Genomic DNA, 15521 nt, shown 5'->3' on the forward strand with positions numbered 1-15521 from the left:
GATTTTGAGCAATGAACGTAAATCGCACCTCTGACAGATTGTCTCGTCACAATCGCTGATAGATTGTCCTGCCAGGACAGGACCGCAGATCGTTGCCCTGATTGAGTGACTGTTGTTCATAGTACAACCCGGTCACGTTAACTGCGCACCTCGTGGAATGCGACTCTTCCTCGCACTCACCCGCATGCCCGCATCCCATCTTTTGTTGAATGTTGAGATGTTTTTGTTGAATGTGTAGGTAGAGCAAAATAAAGGGTGTTAGGTAAATGGGTATATCAGCCGACACTAGCCCATGTTAACATTATCCCAACTAATATTATAAATGCGAAAGTAACTCTGTCTGTCTGTCTGTCTGTTACGCTTTCCCGCTTAAACCTCGCAACCGATTTTGATGAAATTTGGCATAGAGATAGTTTGAGTCCCGGGAAAGAACATAGGATAGTTTTTATCCCGGTTTTTGAAACAGGGACGCGCGCGATAAAGTTTTTCTGTGACAGACAAAATTCCACGCGGGCGAAGCCGCGGGCGGAAAGCTAGTATGCATATAAATGGTATGGTGAAGTCAGAAATTTGATATTGTCTTCGCTGACATTCGGAGCCAATAAAACTCAGGTTTGATGAATATTTCGTATTAATTGAAAATGCATTACAATAGTGCGTATCGCGCGGCGACTGGAAGGTAAGTGATTTTGACCGTACAAAATAGTATGAAGTTTAAAAACGCCTGCGACAAAGCAATAGCAAACAATTACATGTATTAGAAATTACGATTTAGTTAGGAAAGGAAGTTAATTGATTATTTAATGATAAGTTATGCAATTAAGTATTAGAGACGCTTGATAGACGGATTGAGCCGCAACATCTTCCCGCCTCGTTGAAAGGAACTTTCAACATGAAGAATCTTCGGTTGGTAGTGGACATAGACAATTGAGCGGTCTTCTTACGCATCCTCGCACGGTGTTGACATCTGCTACCCGGGAGATCCCATCAGTACCAGGTACTCTGCCTAGCAGTAGCGGCGTAAGGGAGGGGCGGTGGGGGCGGTCCGCCCCGGGTGCCAAGCATCAGGGGGTGACACAAGTCACGCAGATTAGTACTCACTGGCGCATCTGCATAGCAAATTTGCGGTCTATGTCATGATGAAGTCATTTGGTGAGGAAGATAAGGGATACAAGGGTCGGCTATTTAAGATGGCCTCCACTTGCGCAAACAATGTAGAAATCTCCTCAAAAGTAAGGTGGGTATTTCCCATTACACGTTTAATATGATGTTTAGCTGATTTCATTCCAGCTTCAAAAATTCAGCTCAAAATACCTCCGAAGTGAGGAGCGTATGCTGGAGAGCAAAAAAACTTGATACCTTCGCGATTTGCAAAATCACAAAGAGTAGATTCATTTTCCTTTAAAAACTGACCAATTTCTTTGTAGAAAGCCACCGCTGGCTTTTCTCTACGAGCTATAAATCTTCGTAATGTCATTAAAAAAGCGTCTTTGGACAGGTTACTGACCACTTCCAAATGTATGCATTTGTATCGCATACAAACAAACAAACATAAATAGCATTTAAATTGCATCATTTAAATTAAATGTTCATACAAAAAAAAATTTATAAAATCATAATATTTGTATGAAAATTAAAATAATTAAAATGATTATATTAATTTTCTGACTTCACTATACCATTTATAGCCTGACCAGGAACATAAAAACCCTGGCATAGAGGCGCGTCAATTGCATTTGATAGTGCAACACTGAGTACAGTCGTACCTGTGTTAAATTAATAGGCTAACTTTATGTATCAGGATTCAGGATTACGGGCTAATCTGGGGGCACGGCAGTGCCCCCGCCAAGTCGAGCGCGAAGCAAACACTGCCGTACCATCCTTTACTGGAACCATTTCGCCGCATTTTCAGGCCTCTATTTGAGAACCTCTGGATAAGACCAGAACGCTGAAATTTTCGTCATCTAGTAAGCTATAATCACATACTTAAAATCCAAAATTTTAAGTCTGTAGGTCATTTAGTTCCGAAGTTATGCGAAAGCAAAGTTTCGCATTTACGACACTCACTCACTCACTCACTGATGATCATCAAAATAGAACTAGTACTTCCCATCAACTCAGAGAGCTGAAATTTGGTACAGAGTTAGGGTTTAATGGCCACATAAAGGGAAAACTATAAAAACTAGGAAAATCGAAAATCTGGAGTAACACCACATTCATAATCAATACTACTAGCGCCACACCGGCACCGTGGTGTTCGCCTATACCGCTCACCGCTAGATGGCGCTAGCACTTTGAGCGTCATTTTTCTGCACCGCGGTGTCCAGATTTTTTTTCCTTTCTAGATCCCCCCGTCGATTAAGTTGAATGTTGTGTAAATATTTGAATTTCGTTGATTTCGTTTATTATTATGGTGAGGTTGGCTAAGGTTAAGTTATTAATACAACTTCTGCTTTGTTGTCCATTTTAAAGGTCGTTGAGTTTATTTGTGTTTAATATCGTAAAAAAAATGTCGATAAAGACGACGACGTTAAATAATTATGCCACTTTCTACAAAAAGAAGTGAAATCCCACCAAAAACATTCTGTAAAAAACTAGCCAAGTCTCGATGGAGCTGCTTGTTTATCTCTAAAAAGTAATGAAATCTAGACAAAGTCGTGCCAAGTCTATGGTTCCTTACTGCAATTTCTTTATTATTATAGTTAATGTTTTGTGACTTGGCCGTTGAAGGGTACTGCAACACTGAGTACAGTCGTACCTGTGTTAAATTAATAGGCTAACTTTATGTATCAGGATTCAGGATTACGGGCTAATTTGATATTTTCTTAAATTAACGAAAAAATATTATTATAGGTAACCTGGTTAAAATAAATTAAATGAAACCATCAATCGAGCTAGTAGGATTTATTTTATTATTCATGAAAAATTAAATTCTGAACTTGAATATTCAACTGCAATGTTTGCTCATGAACGCTTCAAACTCGGTACTTCTTTCCCAATTCCATAAAATTCGACACTTAGAAAGTGACATTTTTTTTAAAAATAGGTAGTTGAAACAAACCACAGCTAATTTTCATAGTGGACTGTACTATGCGATAAACATGTCAGTCAATTTGACAACCTTTGTCGGAAACATTATTCAATGAAAATATTGTCCGAACCCTTAGTATTTCTCTTCGACAAATACTTTAACACATTGTGAACCACTTTTCTTTCACGACTATAAAAAGATTTTAGCAATTTAATTCACAAAATCAATTGCGCACATTTAAAATAAAGTTTGTTTACACTTTGACAGCAATAGACTGACATGCAAGGTGACATGTCAATGAAGTTTTCAGTTACTGTTGCCATTAAAAGAAATTAGTACCATTAGTTTTCCGCAACATGGCGAGGGTTTTTATGTTCCTGGTCAGGCTATATATGCAATATGCATATGTTAACATGGGTTAGTGTCGGCTCTTATACCCATTTACCTAACATCCTGTATATTGTTTCATTTTTTTTCTGTTTGATTATGGTCACTATAACTGTTGTAAATCAATATTTGTAATAAGTATTTTAAAATATTTCACTTTATATTATTTTATGTACTAGTTTTATAATTCATGTAAAATAAAATTTTACTTTTCTCACTATCGACTATTAATGTCGCATCACTAAAATGCCACTGACAGAAGAAAGAAGACGCCGCTGTTGAGTGAATGTGAATGAGGCTATTTTTAATTTGCGACTTTATTTACTGAGTCAAAGTCTTTAGGCGGAGTTATTCCTCGAGAAAGGTTTATTAGTGTTTTTAAAGTTTGCTTCGTACAAGTTGAAAATGTTGGGATCCGGGGACAACGGCCACATCATAAAACTGCGGGGGTTGCCTTTCTCCACGACCGTGGAAGATGTCATCGATTTCTTGGGTGGCATCAACATCATCAATGGAAAAGAAGGTAAGATAATCCAATGTTTTAATTAATCTCAATTGAATTTTAGAGATAAACTTACAAGAGACAGCTTTTCAAGTTATACATTTTTTTCCCCCAAATGCCAAAAAGTGGTGCTGCAAAATTTGCATAAGCTATTTGCAAACCGGTTTATAGCTTTATTGTTACATTTTAAATATCCAGACTAATCTATCTATCCAGGCCAAAGAGGCAATAAGCAATAACTGACACAATTTTGTATCAAAAAATTTTAAGAATACATTCCCTGGGTTTTTTGGCTCAAGTTGCGGAAAAATCTGCTATCTAACACCTTGCGGCCTGATCTCCAGCCCGTTTTGGCATCCTTCCCTATACAGTTGCCAATTTCATCAATCACTATTATTATCTTCAAGCCAATGTTTGTCATGCTAAATTAAGAGATATTCTGTGTGAAAGTTTTTGATTCTAAATCAGTCACTAAAACAAAATAAATGTATCCTTTTTTTACCATATCATAATTTTTACTGATATTTAAGTAGGTGGACTACAGAATAGTGATATCACTGCATGTATTTTATTGCTTATGCAAATAGAAGTTTTACATATTCATAGGAGTAACATGATTCATAAGTATAGACAACTGAACATCAAGGTTAACACTGAGACATGTAGTTGTGATATAGTGCTATTTTGTCACATAAATGTATAAACTTCTTCTTTGCCTGGCCCATTCCCATTTTATTTGGTGTCGGCCCTCTGCATCAATGTATAAACTGAGTCTAAAAAATGTGTGATGAAATAATGTTTTAGGAGTGCACCTTACTGAAGTCCGTCCTGGCCGACCGTCGGGAGAATGCTTCGTGGAGCTCGAGTCCCAGGAGGATGTGGAAGAAGCCCTAAAGAAGGACAAGGAGAATATGGGGAAGAGATACATTGAAGGTAATGGATTCGAAAACAATCATCTGTATTTAAGTCTCTTACGTGTTACTATTCAATATTTTTTGATAGAGGCATATATTTAAAGGACTTGCATGTGATATTACACATATTGTGAGAGAATTCGTCTTTGTGATTAATAAAACTGCTCAAAATATTGTTACAGTTTTCTCTACTGACCGTCAAGATATGGAGTGGGCTCTGAACGCCATGCGCCAAGGTGAAAACGGCTTCGACAGTCTTCCCAACCTGAGTGATGACTTAGGCATAGTCAAACTCCGAGGGCTGCCCTTTGGGTGCTCCAAAGATGAGATCATCCAGTTCTTCGATGGTAAGTTTTGAAACTAACCGAATATAAATCACACTTCAACATTCTGCGATTTGTTTTACCCACGGGGATGTGTAGTTCATCCTGAAGATGTGCTGTGGTAGTTATTTATTATTTCTTTCCATTTACGCAATCACGTTGAAATTTTTAATACAAGATGGTTAAAATTAATTCAAAGTTGTGCATGCTAATTTCAAACTCGATTCTGTTCAGTTTTTACAATTAAAACATTATGAGAGATTTTTTTTTCATAAGATTTTACCGGTTAGACCAGGGCCGCATTCAAGGGCTCGAAAATTTTTGGGGTGTAAATGTACCCCATAGTATTTAGACTTCAGAATATTGCCTTTTAATCGCTGGTAAAATCCAATAATAAAAACAAAAAATTGCTCAATTACGCCTGTAGCTCACCTTCGCCGCGAAACCATGACAGCGAAACGATTTCAATATAAATCTGCGCGTTTACTTCGTCACGTTGCTAATGTGGGGATGTGATTGCAGAGATGTATATGTCGGCCGTTTGGTGTAGTGGTTCAGAGCGGACTACTATGCCGAGAGGTCCCAGGTTCGATTCCCGGCCGGGCAGAAATTGAAATGATGAATTTTAATTTCTGTGATGGGTCTGGGTGTTACTATGTATAATATGTATGTATTTAAAAAAAAAAAGTATATAAGTAGTATATCCGTTAAGCTAGCACCCATAACACAAGCATTAAGTTGCTTACTTTGGGGCTAGCTGGCGAGGTGTGAAATTGTCCAAAGATTTATTATTATTATTATATATTGAAATATTTTCGCTGTCATGGTTTCGCAGCGGAGTTGTGATACAGGCGTTACAAAGGAGATTTTATTATTATTTTGAAAGCCACAGCCATCTCCAGGCCACTTGTGACATGTTGTTAATCCACTTGGGCGGGACAGGGTTGAGCGTCGCCCCGGACGGGGTGCACTTGCTATCGGACCACTCGGGGCGGGCATCGGGCGAGGCGTTCGTTCACTTCGTTGACAAGGGCCACGCACAGGAGGCCCGCAACAGGGACAGAGAGAAAATAGGACACAGGTGGGGGGACTATGTTTAACTACGCCCGGTCTGGCGTGTTAGCTGCGGTGGCGGTTTTTGGTTATGATTCGTTTGAAAATTGTTTCAGTCTGATATAAGATTTTAAACTTACGCGTTCCATTTCAACTAAATTATGACTCGTTAATAAATGTCACGTTAAGACCCGTGTCTTACTAATTTTGTTTAAGTCTGAGTTGAGTTGTTAAGAATGAAGGACTTTTATTCTGATGAAATCCTTTTAAAATATGGCTCCTATGAACGTTTAATGGCTGTGCCCAGAAAAGATATACAATCTATGTGCCATTTGTGACCAATGTTCCATTTATGGGACAGGATGCTTATCATCCTGAGGCAGGACAAGAATTACTTCGAATAATTACGATATTTGCTTTGAAACTATCGTTAAATTGCTACATAATTGAACAAGGGAATTCCTTATCAAACTTTCATCATCTACAACCTTTTTAAGATACTGCAGTGTTACTAACACTGCACTGGTGGTAGTCAAATCAAATTAAAACTATTTTATTCAATTTTAACCAGTATTTTGGCACTTATGAACACAAAAAATGTCCTTGTTGTAGACATCAATCATAACCTAAAATCTGCCGTCACAGTCTCAATCATACCAAACCGAGGCAGCAGTATAATATTTGGTGTAGCGGGATAAGTTTGGGACCTCCTTTGTTGCTGGTCCAACTATGGTTTATACTTTATGGGACAGTTCAAACTTATAGAATATCCTCTTTCCATGTCATAGACAACTATAAATCATATAGACTAGCAACAACTGGGTGGGTTTTAGTTGTTTTTGGGATTGCATCTCATAAATTAAGGGATAGATATTTTAATCAAAATGAGTTGGTTAAATTGCTGCACATTAATGCTAACATTTTTTGACAATACATTTTGCTTGACTGATTTTATTGAAATGTGTTTGGCATGAACAAACTGGAAAGATTATGCATAAAGTTTAATTAATTAAAAATTATTCATAACTGCTAAATAATAAATAAAAGTAACTTGGTCCTATAGCCGTGTCTCCCGCGCATGCTAAGCCCTATACAATCAACAAAAACATGTCAACATTCAACATTTTTTGTAGGCAATTTGTTGCATGTTGAAATGTTTTTGTTGATTGTGTAGAGCAAAACATGCGCTGGAGACCCGGCTTAAGATCAATAAAAATGAGTAAGTTTAAAAGCAAGATCTAAAAAAATACAAGCTGCTAAAGTTGTTGGGGTGGATTTGCACCCCAACAGTAGTTGTAATAAAAAAGAACTTAAGCCCGGTCTGTGAGCACGTAGAATTTTGTCCAATGACCCCAGGCTACCCATCCTTATCGCTCGCGCGTAATTATATTGCTGTCGCGACTGTGCGACGGGCGCCCGCAGTGAGTGTGCGAGCTCGACAGCAACATTACGCGCGAGCGATAAGGATGGGTAGCTTGGGGTCATTGGACAAAATTCTACGTGCTCGCAGACCAGACTTAAGCAATTTATTTCGATAATTCAAACAAAATGTAGTGGCACAATAAAGTGAAGCGTGTAATGTGCAGCAGTGATTGGATGTTAAAGTGTCTAGAGGGCGGCGGGGCGCGGGCCGGAGGGTGCGGCGGAGGGAAGACGAAGACGAACGAGAAATGTTTATTGTTTTCGGTATTATTTTTCAACAAATGTTTGTCTATGGTATTTGAAATCTCAACACCATTTAGGTAGCAGACTTTAGAGTAACACGATGTATTTTTTGAGCAATCACAGGATAAAAAAGTTCATTTGAATAATTTAAGGTCACCATTATCAATTTTAGAATTTTGAAAATAATAATGAAACTTATTTCCCACAATAATGATTAATTTGTTTTTACTAAAATGCACAACACACTGTATTTTTAAAAGCAATAATTTACTTAGCCTGTTTCATTTTAAAATGTATCTTATTTGAGATCTTTTACATATTTTGTAAAGAAGCTTCGAAATGAAATGTTGATGTAAAAAATACTAATTACTTTTTAATAAATTAATAATGCAAGTGACGTTGAGTAATTAATGTCTATTAAAATGTATGGTAAATCCAAACCTATAAAATTTTTGATACTTATATTCAAGTACGCTAAAAATAAAAGCTACGTTAGAAATTATTTTTCGTTCGTGATTTTACATGTAAGAAGTAATAATTGTGATAAAACCCATACCTATTGAATTGGATAAAATTCTTGTAAACGCTCAAGTTTCTTGACACTCAGCGTCACTCACCAAAGCGTTTCACTCGTAATCCAACCTCAAAATCATCCGCAGGTACATAGAGGTGTTTATCAGTAACGCGGAGGAGGTCCGCGCCTACAACTCGAGAATGGAGGGCAAGATGCACTCCGGCAGTCGCGGCTACCGGCCCACGCCGTACGACCGGAATGACCGGTTCAGTGGCGGCCGCTTCGGTACTAGAGGCAGGGGAGGCTCTTTTGCCAGAGGTAAGCGACAAAGAACGCGCTTAAACTCGCGTATGGAGGGCCAGAGGCACTCTGTAGCCGGGGGTACCGGCCCACGCTGTACGACCGAAGCGACCGGTTCAGTGGCGGCCGCTTCGGGACTAGAGGCAGGGGAGGCTCTTTTGCCAGAGGTGAGTGACTGGAGGCTTGCTTACACTCGTCATGGAGAGCCAGGGGCACTCCGTAGCTAGGGCTACCGGCCCACGCCGTACGACCGAAGCGACCGGTTCAGTGGCGGCCGCTTCGGGAATAGAGGCAGGGGAGGCTCTTTTGCCAGAGGTGAGTGACTGGAGGCGTGCTGACACACGCCATGGAGAGCCAGGGACACTCCGTAGCTAGGGCTACCGGCCCACGCCGTACGCCCGAAGCGACCGGTTCAGTGGCGGCCGCTTCGGGAATAGAGGCAGGGGAGGCTCTTTTGCCAGAGGTGAGTGACTGGAGGCGTGCTGACACACGCCATGGAGAGCCAGGGACACTCCGTAGCTAGGGCTACCGGCCCACGCCGTACGACCGAAGCGACCGGTTCAGTGGCGGCCGCTTCGGGAATAGAGGCAGGGGAGGCTCTTTTGCCAGAGGTGAGTGACTGGAGGCGTGCTGACACACGCCATGGAGAGCCAGGGACACTCCGTAGCTAGGGCTACCGGCCCACGCCGTACGACCGAAGCGACCGGTTCAGTGGCGGCCGCTTCGGTACTAGAGGCAGGGGCGGCTCTTTCGCGAGAGGTGAGTGACTGGAGGCGCGCTACACTCGCACATTCATAGAAATGATTGGTTCTTTGGCGGACGCTTCCAGACTTTAGTAAATGGGGTTCATATGTACCCCATCCCATCAAACGGCATGATCGTATTCGTCCACATTATAGACAAGTAATGTTACTTTGTAAAAGTAAGTATTCAGTACTGCTGTCAGTTGTAGTGAATCATAAGTCACTACACCTAAGCATAAGAATAAGACTGATTCCAATTACAGTTTACACTGTAATTCACATTACATTTTATTTACATACAAATTGAATTTGGACACTCTTGCTTGAGAGTCAAATCTCACAATAATTAACTTTGTTCCCTGTCAACAGAGAGCGGCGGCTTCGGCAACGGGCGCGGCGGGTTCCGCAGCCGCGGCGGCGGCGGCGGCTCGCACTGCGTGCACATGCGCGGTCTTCCTTTCAAGGCCACCCCTCAGGATATAGCCTACGTGAGTCATTGCATAACATAAACAAACTTTTAGGTAACCTATTAGTGTAACTCATCACACGCTTGTGAGTACCTAGACTATACCAATTTCAAATCAGGTAAAAAATACTTGAAGTCATCTTGGCGCGCACCGCTATGTGTGCAAAACTTGTACAGATACAATGACCGATGAGTTGAAGTATGTGTAAATAAATATAACGGTTTCTTTAACTTTAAACGATATGTTTGGTATAGCCTGACCAGGAACATAAAAACCCTGGCATAGAGGCGCGTCAATTTGCATTTGATAGTGCAACACTGAGTACAGTCGTACCTGTGTTAAATTAATAGGCTAACTTTATGTATCAGGATTTAGGATTACGGGCTAATTTGATATTTTCATGAATTAACGAAAAAATATTATTATAGGTAACCTGGTTTAAATAAATTAAATGAAAACATTATTCGAGCTAGTAGGATTTATTTTATTATTCATCAATAATCAAATTCAGAACTTGAATATTCAACTGCAATGTCTGCTCATGAACGCTTCAAACTCGGTACTTCTTTCCCATTTCCATAAAATTCAACACTTAGAAAGTGACAAAAAACTTTAAAATAGGTAGTTGAAACAAACCACAGCTAAATTTTATAGTGGACTGTACTATACGATAAACATGTCAGTCAATTTGACACCCTTGTCGGAAAAATTATTCAATGAAAATATTGTCCGAACCCTTAGTATTTCTCTTCGACAAATACTTTAACACATTGTGAACCACTTTTCTTTCACGACTATAAAAAGATTTTAGCAATTTAATTCACAAAATCAATTGCGCACATTTAAAATAAAGTTTGTTTACACTTTGACAGCAATAGACTGACATGCAAGGTGACATGCCAATGAAGTTTTCAGTTACTGTTGCCATTAAAAGAAATTAGTACCATTAGTTTTCCGCAACATGGCGAGGGTTTTTATGTTCCTGGTCAGGCTATACAACTGACATTATCGCCTACCTGTGTAGTGCGGGACGTCCAATGAAAACGATTTGTTCGTTTCGTATAATGGCGCTGACCACTAAGCGGCAGTGTGAATGCCCCAAGTTCAAAGTGGATTCGAGCTTCACAACAGTATGGAGTTATGGTCAGGCCATTTTCCTGTCTCAAAAGAGGGTTGATTCTTGAAGATGAGCTACCATTATCACACTAAAATTAACTTTATTACCATGGTATATAATGAGCGTGTTGCTTGCAGTTCTTCAAGCCGATCCGGCCAGCCAACATCAATATCCTGTTCGACAACAGCGGGCGGCCGTCTGGCGAAGCTGACGTCGAATTCGAGTGCCACGAGGATGCCATGAGGGTGTGTAGTGTTGCTATTTATATTACTACTATGGGCTGTTTACACCACTCGTTCGTTTCCACCGCTGCAACTCCTGTGTAGCCAGGATCTACAGCTTGACCGCCATAAAAACCCAACCAGTGAAGGTCAAGTTTGTTGCGGCGGAAAGTTAATCTTCGTCCAATGGACGACATTGCAACGAAAATAATCAGAAGAACATAGGAGTTCGAAAATAAGGTTCGACTTATCCAGTTCAAAGTGAATGACAGATGACAAAGGTTTTAGTAACCTTAGGTGGAATTGTGTAAAGCAATCGTTGTCATTTGACAGTTCATAACGTACGATTATTCTGTCAAACGCTTTGTTTAACTGACTTTATCGTACGTTATTAACTGTCAAATGATTACGATTGCTTTACACAATTCCACCTCTTATTACTACTAGCTTACACGGTGAATTTCGTATTGTTCTATCTTCTATGTTCATCAGGAATAATGTAGGATTCGAATGGTGAAATATTTTTACACATTAGTGCAGTAGTTTCGGAGCCTATTCAATGCAAACAAACAATCGAATTTTCCGCTTAAAATATACAACATTACTTATTTTGTACCGCCTACTATATTCTCGGTTTGGCCCTAATGTTAACTGGAGGAGAAAGCCGAATGGCATTAAGTTCGCCTTATGTACCGTGGTTTATGTGCATAAAAGTTTAAAATAAATGAATTACATTATTTTTTTGTATCGTAGGCGATGAGACGCGACAAAAACAACATGGACCACCGCTACATAGAACTCTTCCTCAACTCTTCGCCCAGCGGTGGCGGTGGCGGCGCCTTCAAGCCCAACAGAAGCAACTTCCGAAGCAACTACTAACTTCGACCTTACGCCCGCGTTCGAAGGTACACTTCAGGTTGGCACAATCGGGTAGCATTAGAGGGCGGTACGTGCAATTTTACAAATGTGCGATTTTGAACTTTGTGTTTTAGATACAGAGTTTGTTTTTCATCACCGCCTGGAACTTACAATGACAGGATGAAACAGATAATAAAATGACGTGTTGTCTTTTTTTTCTTTATGGCTCTCGCGGGAGCTTGTGTCTTTTTTATATGCAGCATAAAGTTCAATTTCGCATGAACGCGTAGCGCCATCTGGTGTCGTGCAGCAATCACTCAATATAATAAAGTTTATTTATAAAGGTTTTTCGGAAAGCTATGGGTTTACAGCAAATAGTTTTATACAGTTGAATTAAAATAGTAATTTTTTACTCTTTTTTTTTTTATTATAAATAATTATTTGTGTAATTTGAAAAAAATACCTTTAACTTAAACTGAGGTACTTATTTGCTACTAGACCCATAGCTGTATACATTGATATACATTCAAAAAACATAGTAAAGTGACTGTTATGTTATCGGTAATAGAGTACATAGTTATTAATTTTAACGAGAGAACTAATTGTAAGTTTGTGTACTTATTTATAATTTTAGTGCAATAGACTTACCTCCTTACTAATAAATGTTGTAATAACCAACTGTTTTTAATTCTTTTAACGTTATTTGCGTTGCAGAACAAAAATAATTCAACTGAAGAATCACCGACGTTTAAAAGTAGAGATTTTTTTGTATTTAACTAACATAAGAAAATAAAAACCACTCACATACAATAAAATTGTGAAGTTATCACCATCAAACAATACTCTCAGAACTTATTTCTTTCTTTCTTTTCAATTGACTTTATTTTTTTGTTTTTCTTTTATTATTGCTTTTCTATATTAACAAGAGGGACAAAAGTTCATATTGATGCTATACAAAATCGATGGTGAAAATGAGTTTTGACAGCTCACAGAGATTATAGTACTTAGTGAACAACCGTCCCAACCATGACATTGATAGTAGGGCGCTACTGTCACATTATCAATACTGGATTATTATGTAGGTCCCACTTTGTTACGTTGGACAACCATAATGACATTTACAGGAGGGCGCTAATCAATACTAGGTCATTTTAATATTTCCGATTTTTTCCTATTGACGTTTCTGAATCGTTTGACTATACGTCAATTGTTTGGTGGTGTCAACTACTCAATACACTATGCCGGCAGAGGGCGTATTTTAAAACCGTATTTTTATGTATATCAATGTTTCGTATTTCATAGTAGTGTAGCGTAGATTTAGTTTTAATTTCTATTTTTATTTGAGAATATTTTAGAGTTACAACTAAGGTATCCTATAAAAACTTTTCATATTAGGTATGTATCTAGTTTGAGATAATAATAATTATGTAGAACTTTGTCAATTGCAATCCTCTGATCTGGTGGTTTACATTCTATGCATAGCTGGGCACCGTTAATCAAATAGTTAACTTCGTTAATCGTTAAACCGTTAATAAAAAAATTAACTTCGTTAAACGTTAAAACGTTACATTTCGCAAGATTTAACGCAAGTTAACGTTAATCGTTAATCCGTTAACACATGATAGTAAAACGAAAAAAATAATTTTAGGTAGATATGCAAGGTTCAAATAATTTCGAAAGCTTGTATCGCGCATGGAATTTATTCCTCTTCTATATTTGCGCTACAAGCTTTGGAAATTATTTGAACCTTGCATAAGTACAATTATTTTTTTCGTTTTAGTACAACGGCATTTCAGAATAAAAGCTTCTTTATAAAAAAGTTTTTTAATTATTATAATTTTATTTTACACTTTTTAGTAGTATCTTAATCTCAGAGCCTTGGTTCAATTACAATACAATTTAGTCCAAAGTGCTCGAAAAGACAAATCCAACGAACCCAAATTCGATGCGATGCCGCCGTTTCATTTAGGAGTTCCTATGGCCACCCATTGACTCCATCATCAGACCAGCTCAATGGTACCATAACATTGCATTGTCATCGTACTTACATAAGAATACCAAATTTCAGCTCAATCGGTTGAGGAAAACTGGTCTTAAATTCAGTTGGAAGAGTTGTCCCACACATACTACCCGTTCGCGCTAAGTTTGCCGGTCCGTGGAATGGTCCTCCAACCGCGATTAAACGCAATTTGTTAGTGATTAAACTCAATTAAGTGTTTTATTTTACGCAAATACACAATGTTTATCAATATTAATAAATAAAAAATATTTTCAATATAATTTGCTAAAGTTATAGACGCATTCCTTCGAGTGACGTCATAACGCCAGCAAACTTATCGAGAACGGATAGTACTAACAAGTGTCGTTAGTGATCTGGTTACAAAAACTGTTGTTTTGGGTTCTGTAAGTTCTGGAAGCCCGAACGTACTTGGCAGAACGCGTTTTTCTAGCGTTTTTTCAGCGTGCCTGCTGTATCTTTTTGGTAAATAGTAGGTACCGGATTAACGATTAACGGACTTAGGATAATTTAACGGAAGTTAACGAGTCCGTTAACATTTTTTAAAGTTAACTTAAAAGTTAATCCGTTAATAGAAATGTTAACTTCGTTAATTAACGATTAACGGATTAACGAGTTAATGCCCAGCTATGATTCTATGCCACAAAGATAGTGGTGGCGGGTTCGACCTAAAATTTGTAGTACTTACGTTCTTATATTCTAATTGCACTTATGTCAATTTTACACGTCGTATAAGACGTTTTTCAGGATTTTGTTCAACGGAATGAGTTAAGATATAAAAGTAATTACACGTAAGGACGGTATTATCGTAAACAAAAATATATTGTCATAGAAAACACATTATTTTACTAGTACCTACTGGTAAATCTTTTTTTAGTAATGAAATTTATGATTTTAAAGTATTTTACACAGGATACACTTCCGTTAAATACAAGGTTATAAATAATAAACATAATTTATGTAACAACGCTGATTTGCAGATATTGTAAAGATATGGAAGGATGAAATATCATAGTGTATGTTTGATATATCAGTATAATAATAATTTGTCTTTATTTTAATTTGTTCAAGTACAGAATATTCTTTTAAGTTTCTAGTTTATTACTTATTGTAATTATTACATATATTCCTAACTTAATATAAACTGCATATACTTATTTTTAATTTGTCTTTTTTATTTTTACCTTTATTGCACTTCCGTACACGTTATTCATTCGCAAAAGAGAAGAAAACACATATTATTCGAATATTATTTTTGATATTTACATAAAAGATATTTATAGAACCAATCAAGGTAACTAACTAAAGTGTATTATTTTACTAGATAGAATATCTGAATACCTATTTTTTCTTTAAGCATTATCAGAATTTATTGAAATTATTTGAAATACATTATATTTATCTATAAT

General features: G+C 37.9%; 1 protein-coding gene across 1 annotated transcript; it reads left to right on the top strand.

Moving 5' to 3' along the window:
* The first annotated feature begins 3657 nt into the window (after positions 1 to 3657).
* Positions 3658 to 15276, top strand: LOC135077059 (heterogeneous nuclear ribonucleoprotein H-like). Its single transcript, XM_063971656.1, has 8 exons — positions 3658 to 3941; positions 4725 to 4853; positions 5017 to 5181; positions 6100 to 6238; positions 8535 to 8711; positions 9806 to 9920; positions 11154 to 11261; positions 11991 to 15276. The coding sequence occupies exons 1-8, from the start codon at positions 3824 to 3826 to the stop codon at positions 12114 to 12116; spliced, it is 1077 nt and encodes a 358-aa protein (XP_063827726.1). The 5' UTR covers positions 3658 to 3823; the 3' UTR covers positions 12117 to 15276.
* Positions 15277 to 15521: the final 245 nt, after the last annotated feature.

This window comes from Ostrinia nubilalis, chromosome 12 (genome assembly GCF_963855985.1).
Source record: "Ostrinia nubilalis chromosome 12, ilOstNubi1.1, whole genome shotgun sequence".
In the NCBI taxonomy this organism is placed as follows: Eukaryota; Metazoa; Arthropoda; class Insecta; order Lepidoptera; family Crambidae; genus Ostrinia; species Ostrinia nubilalis.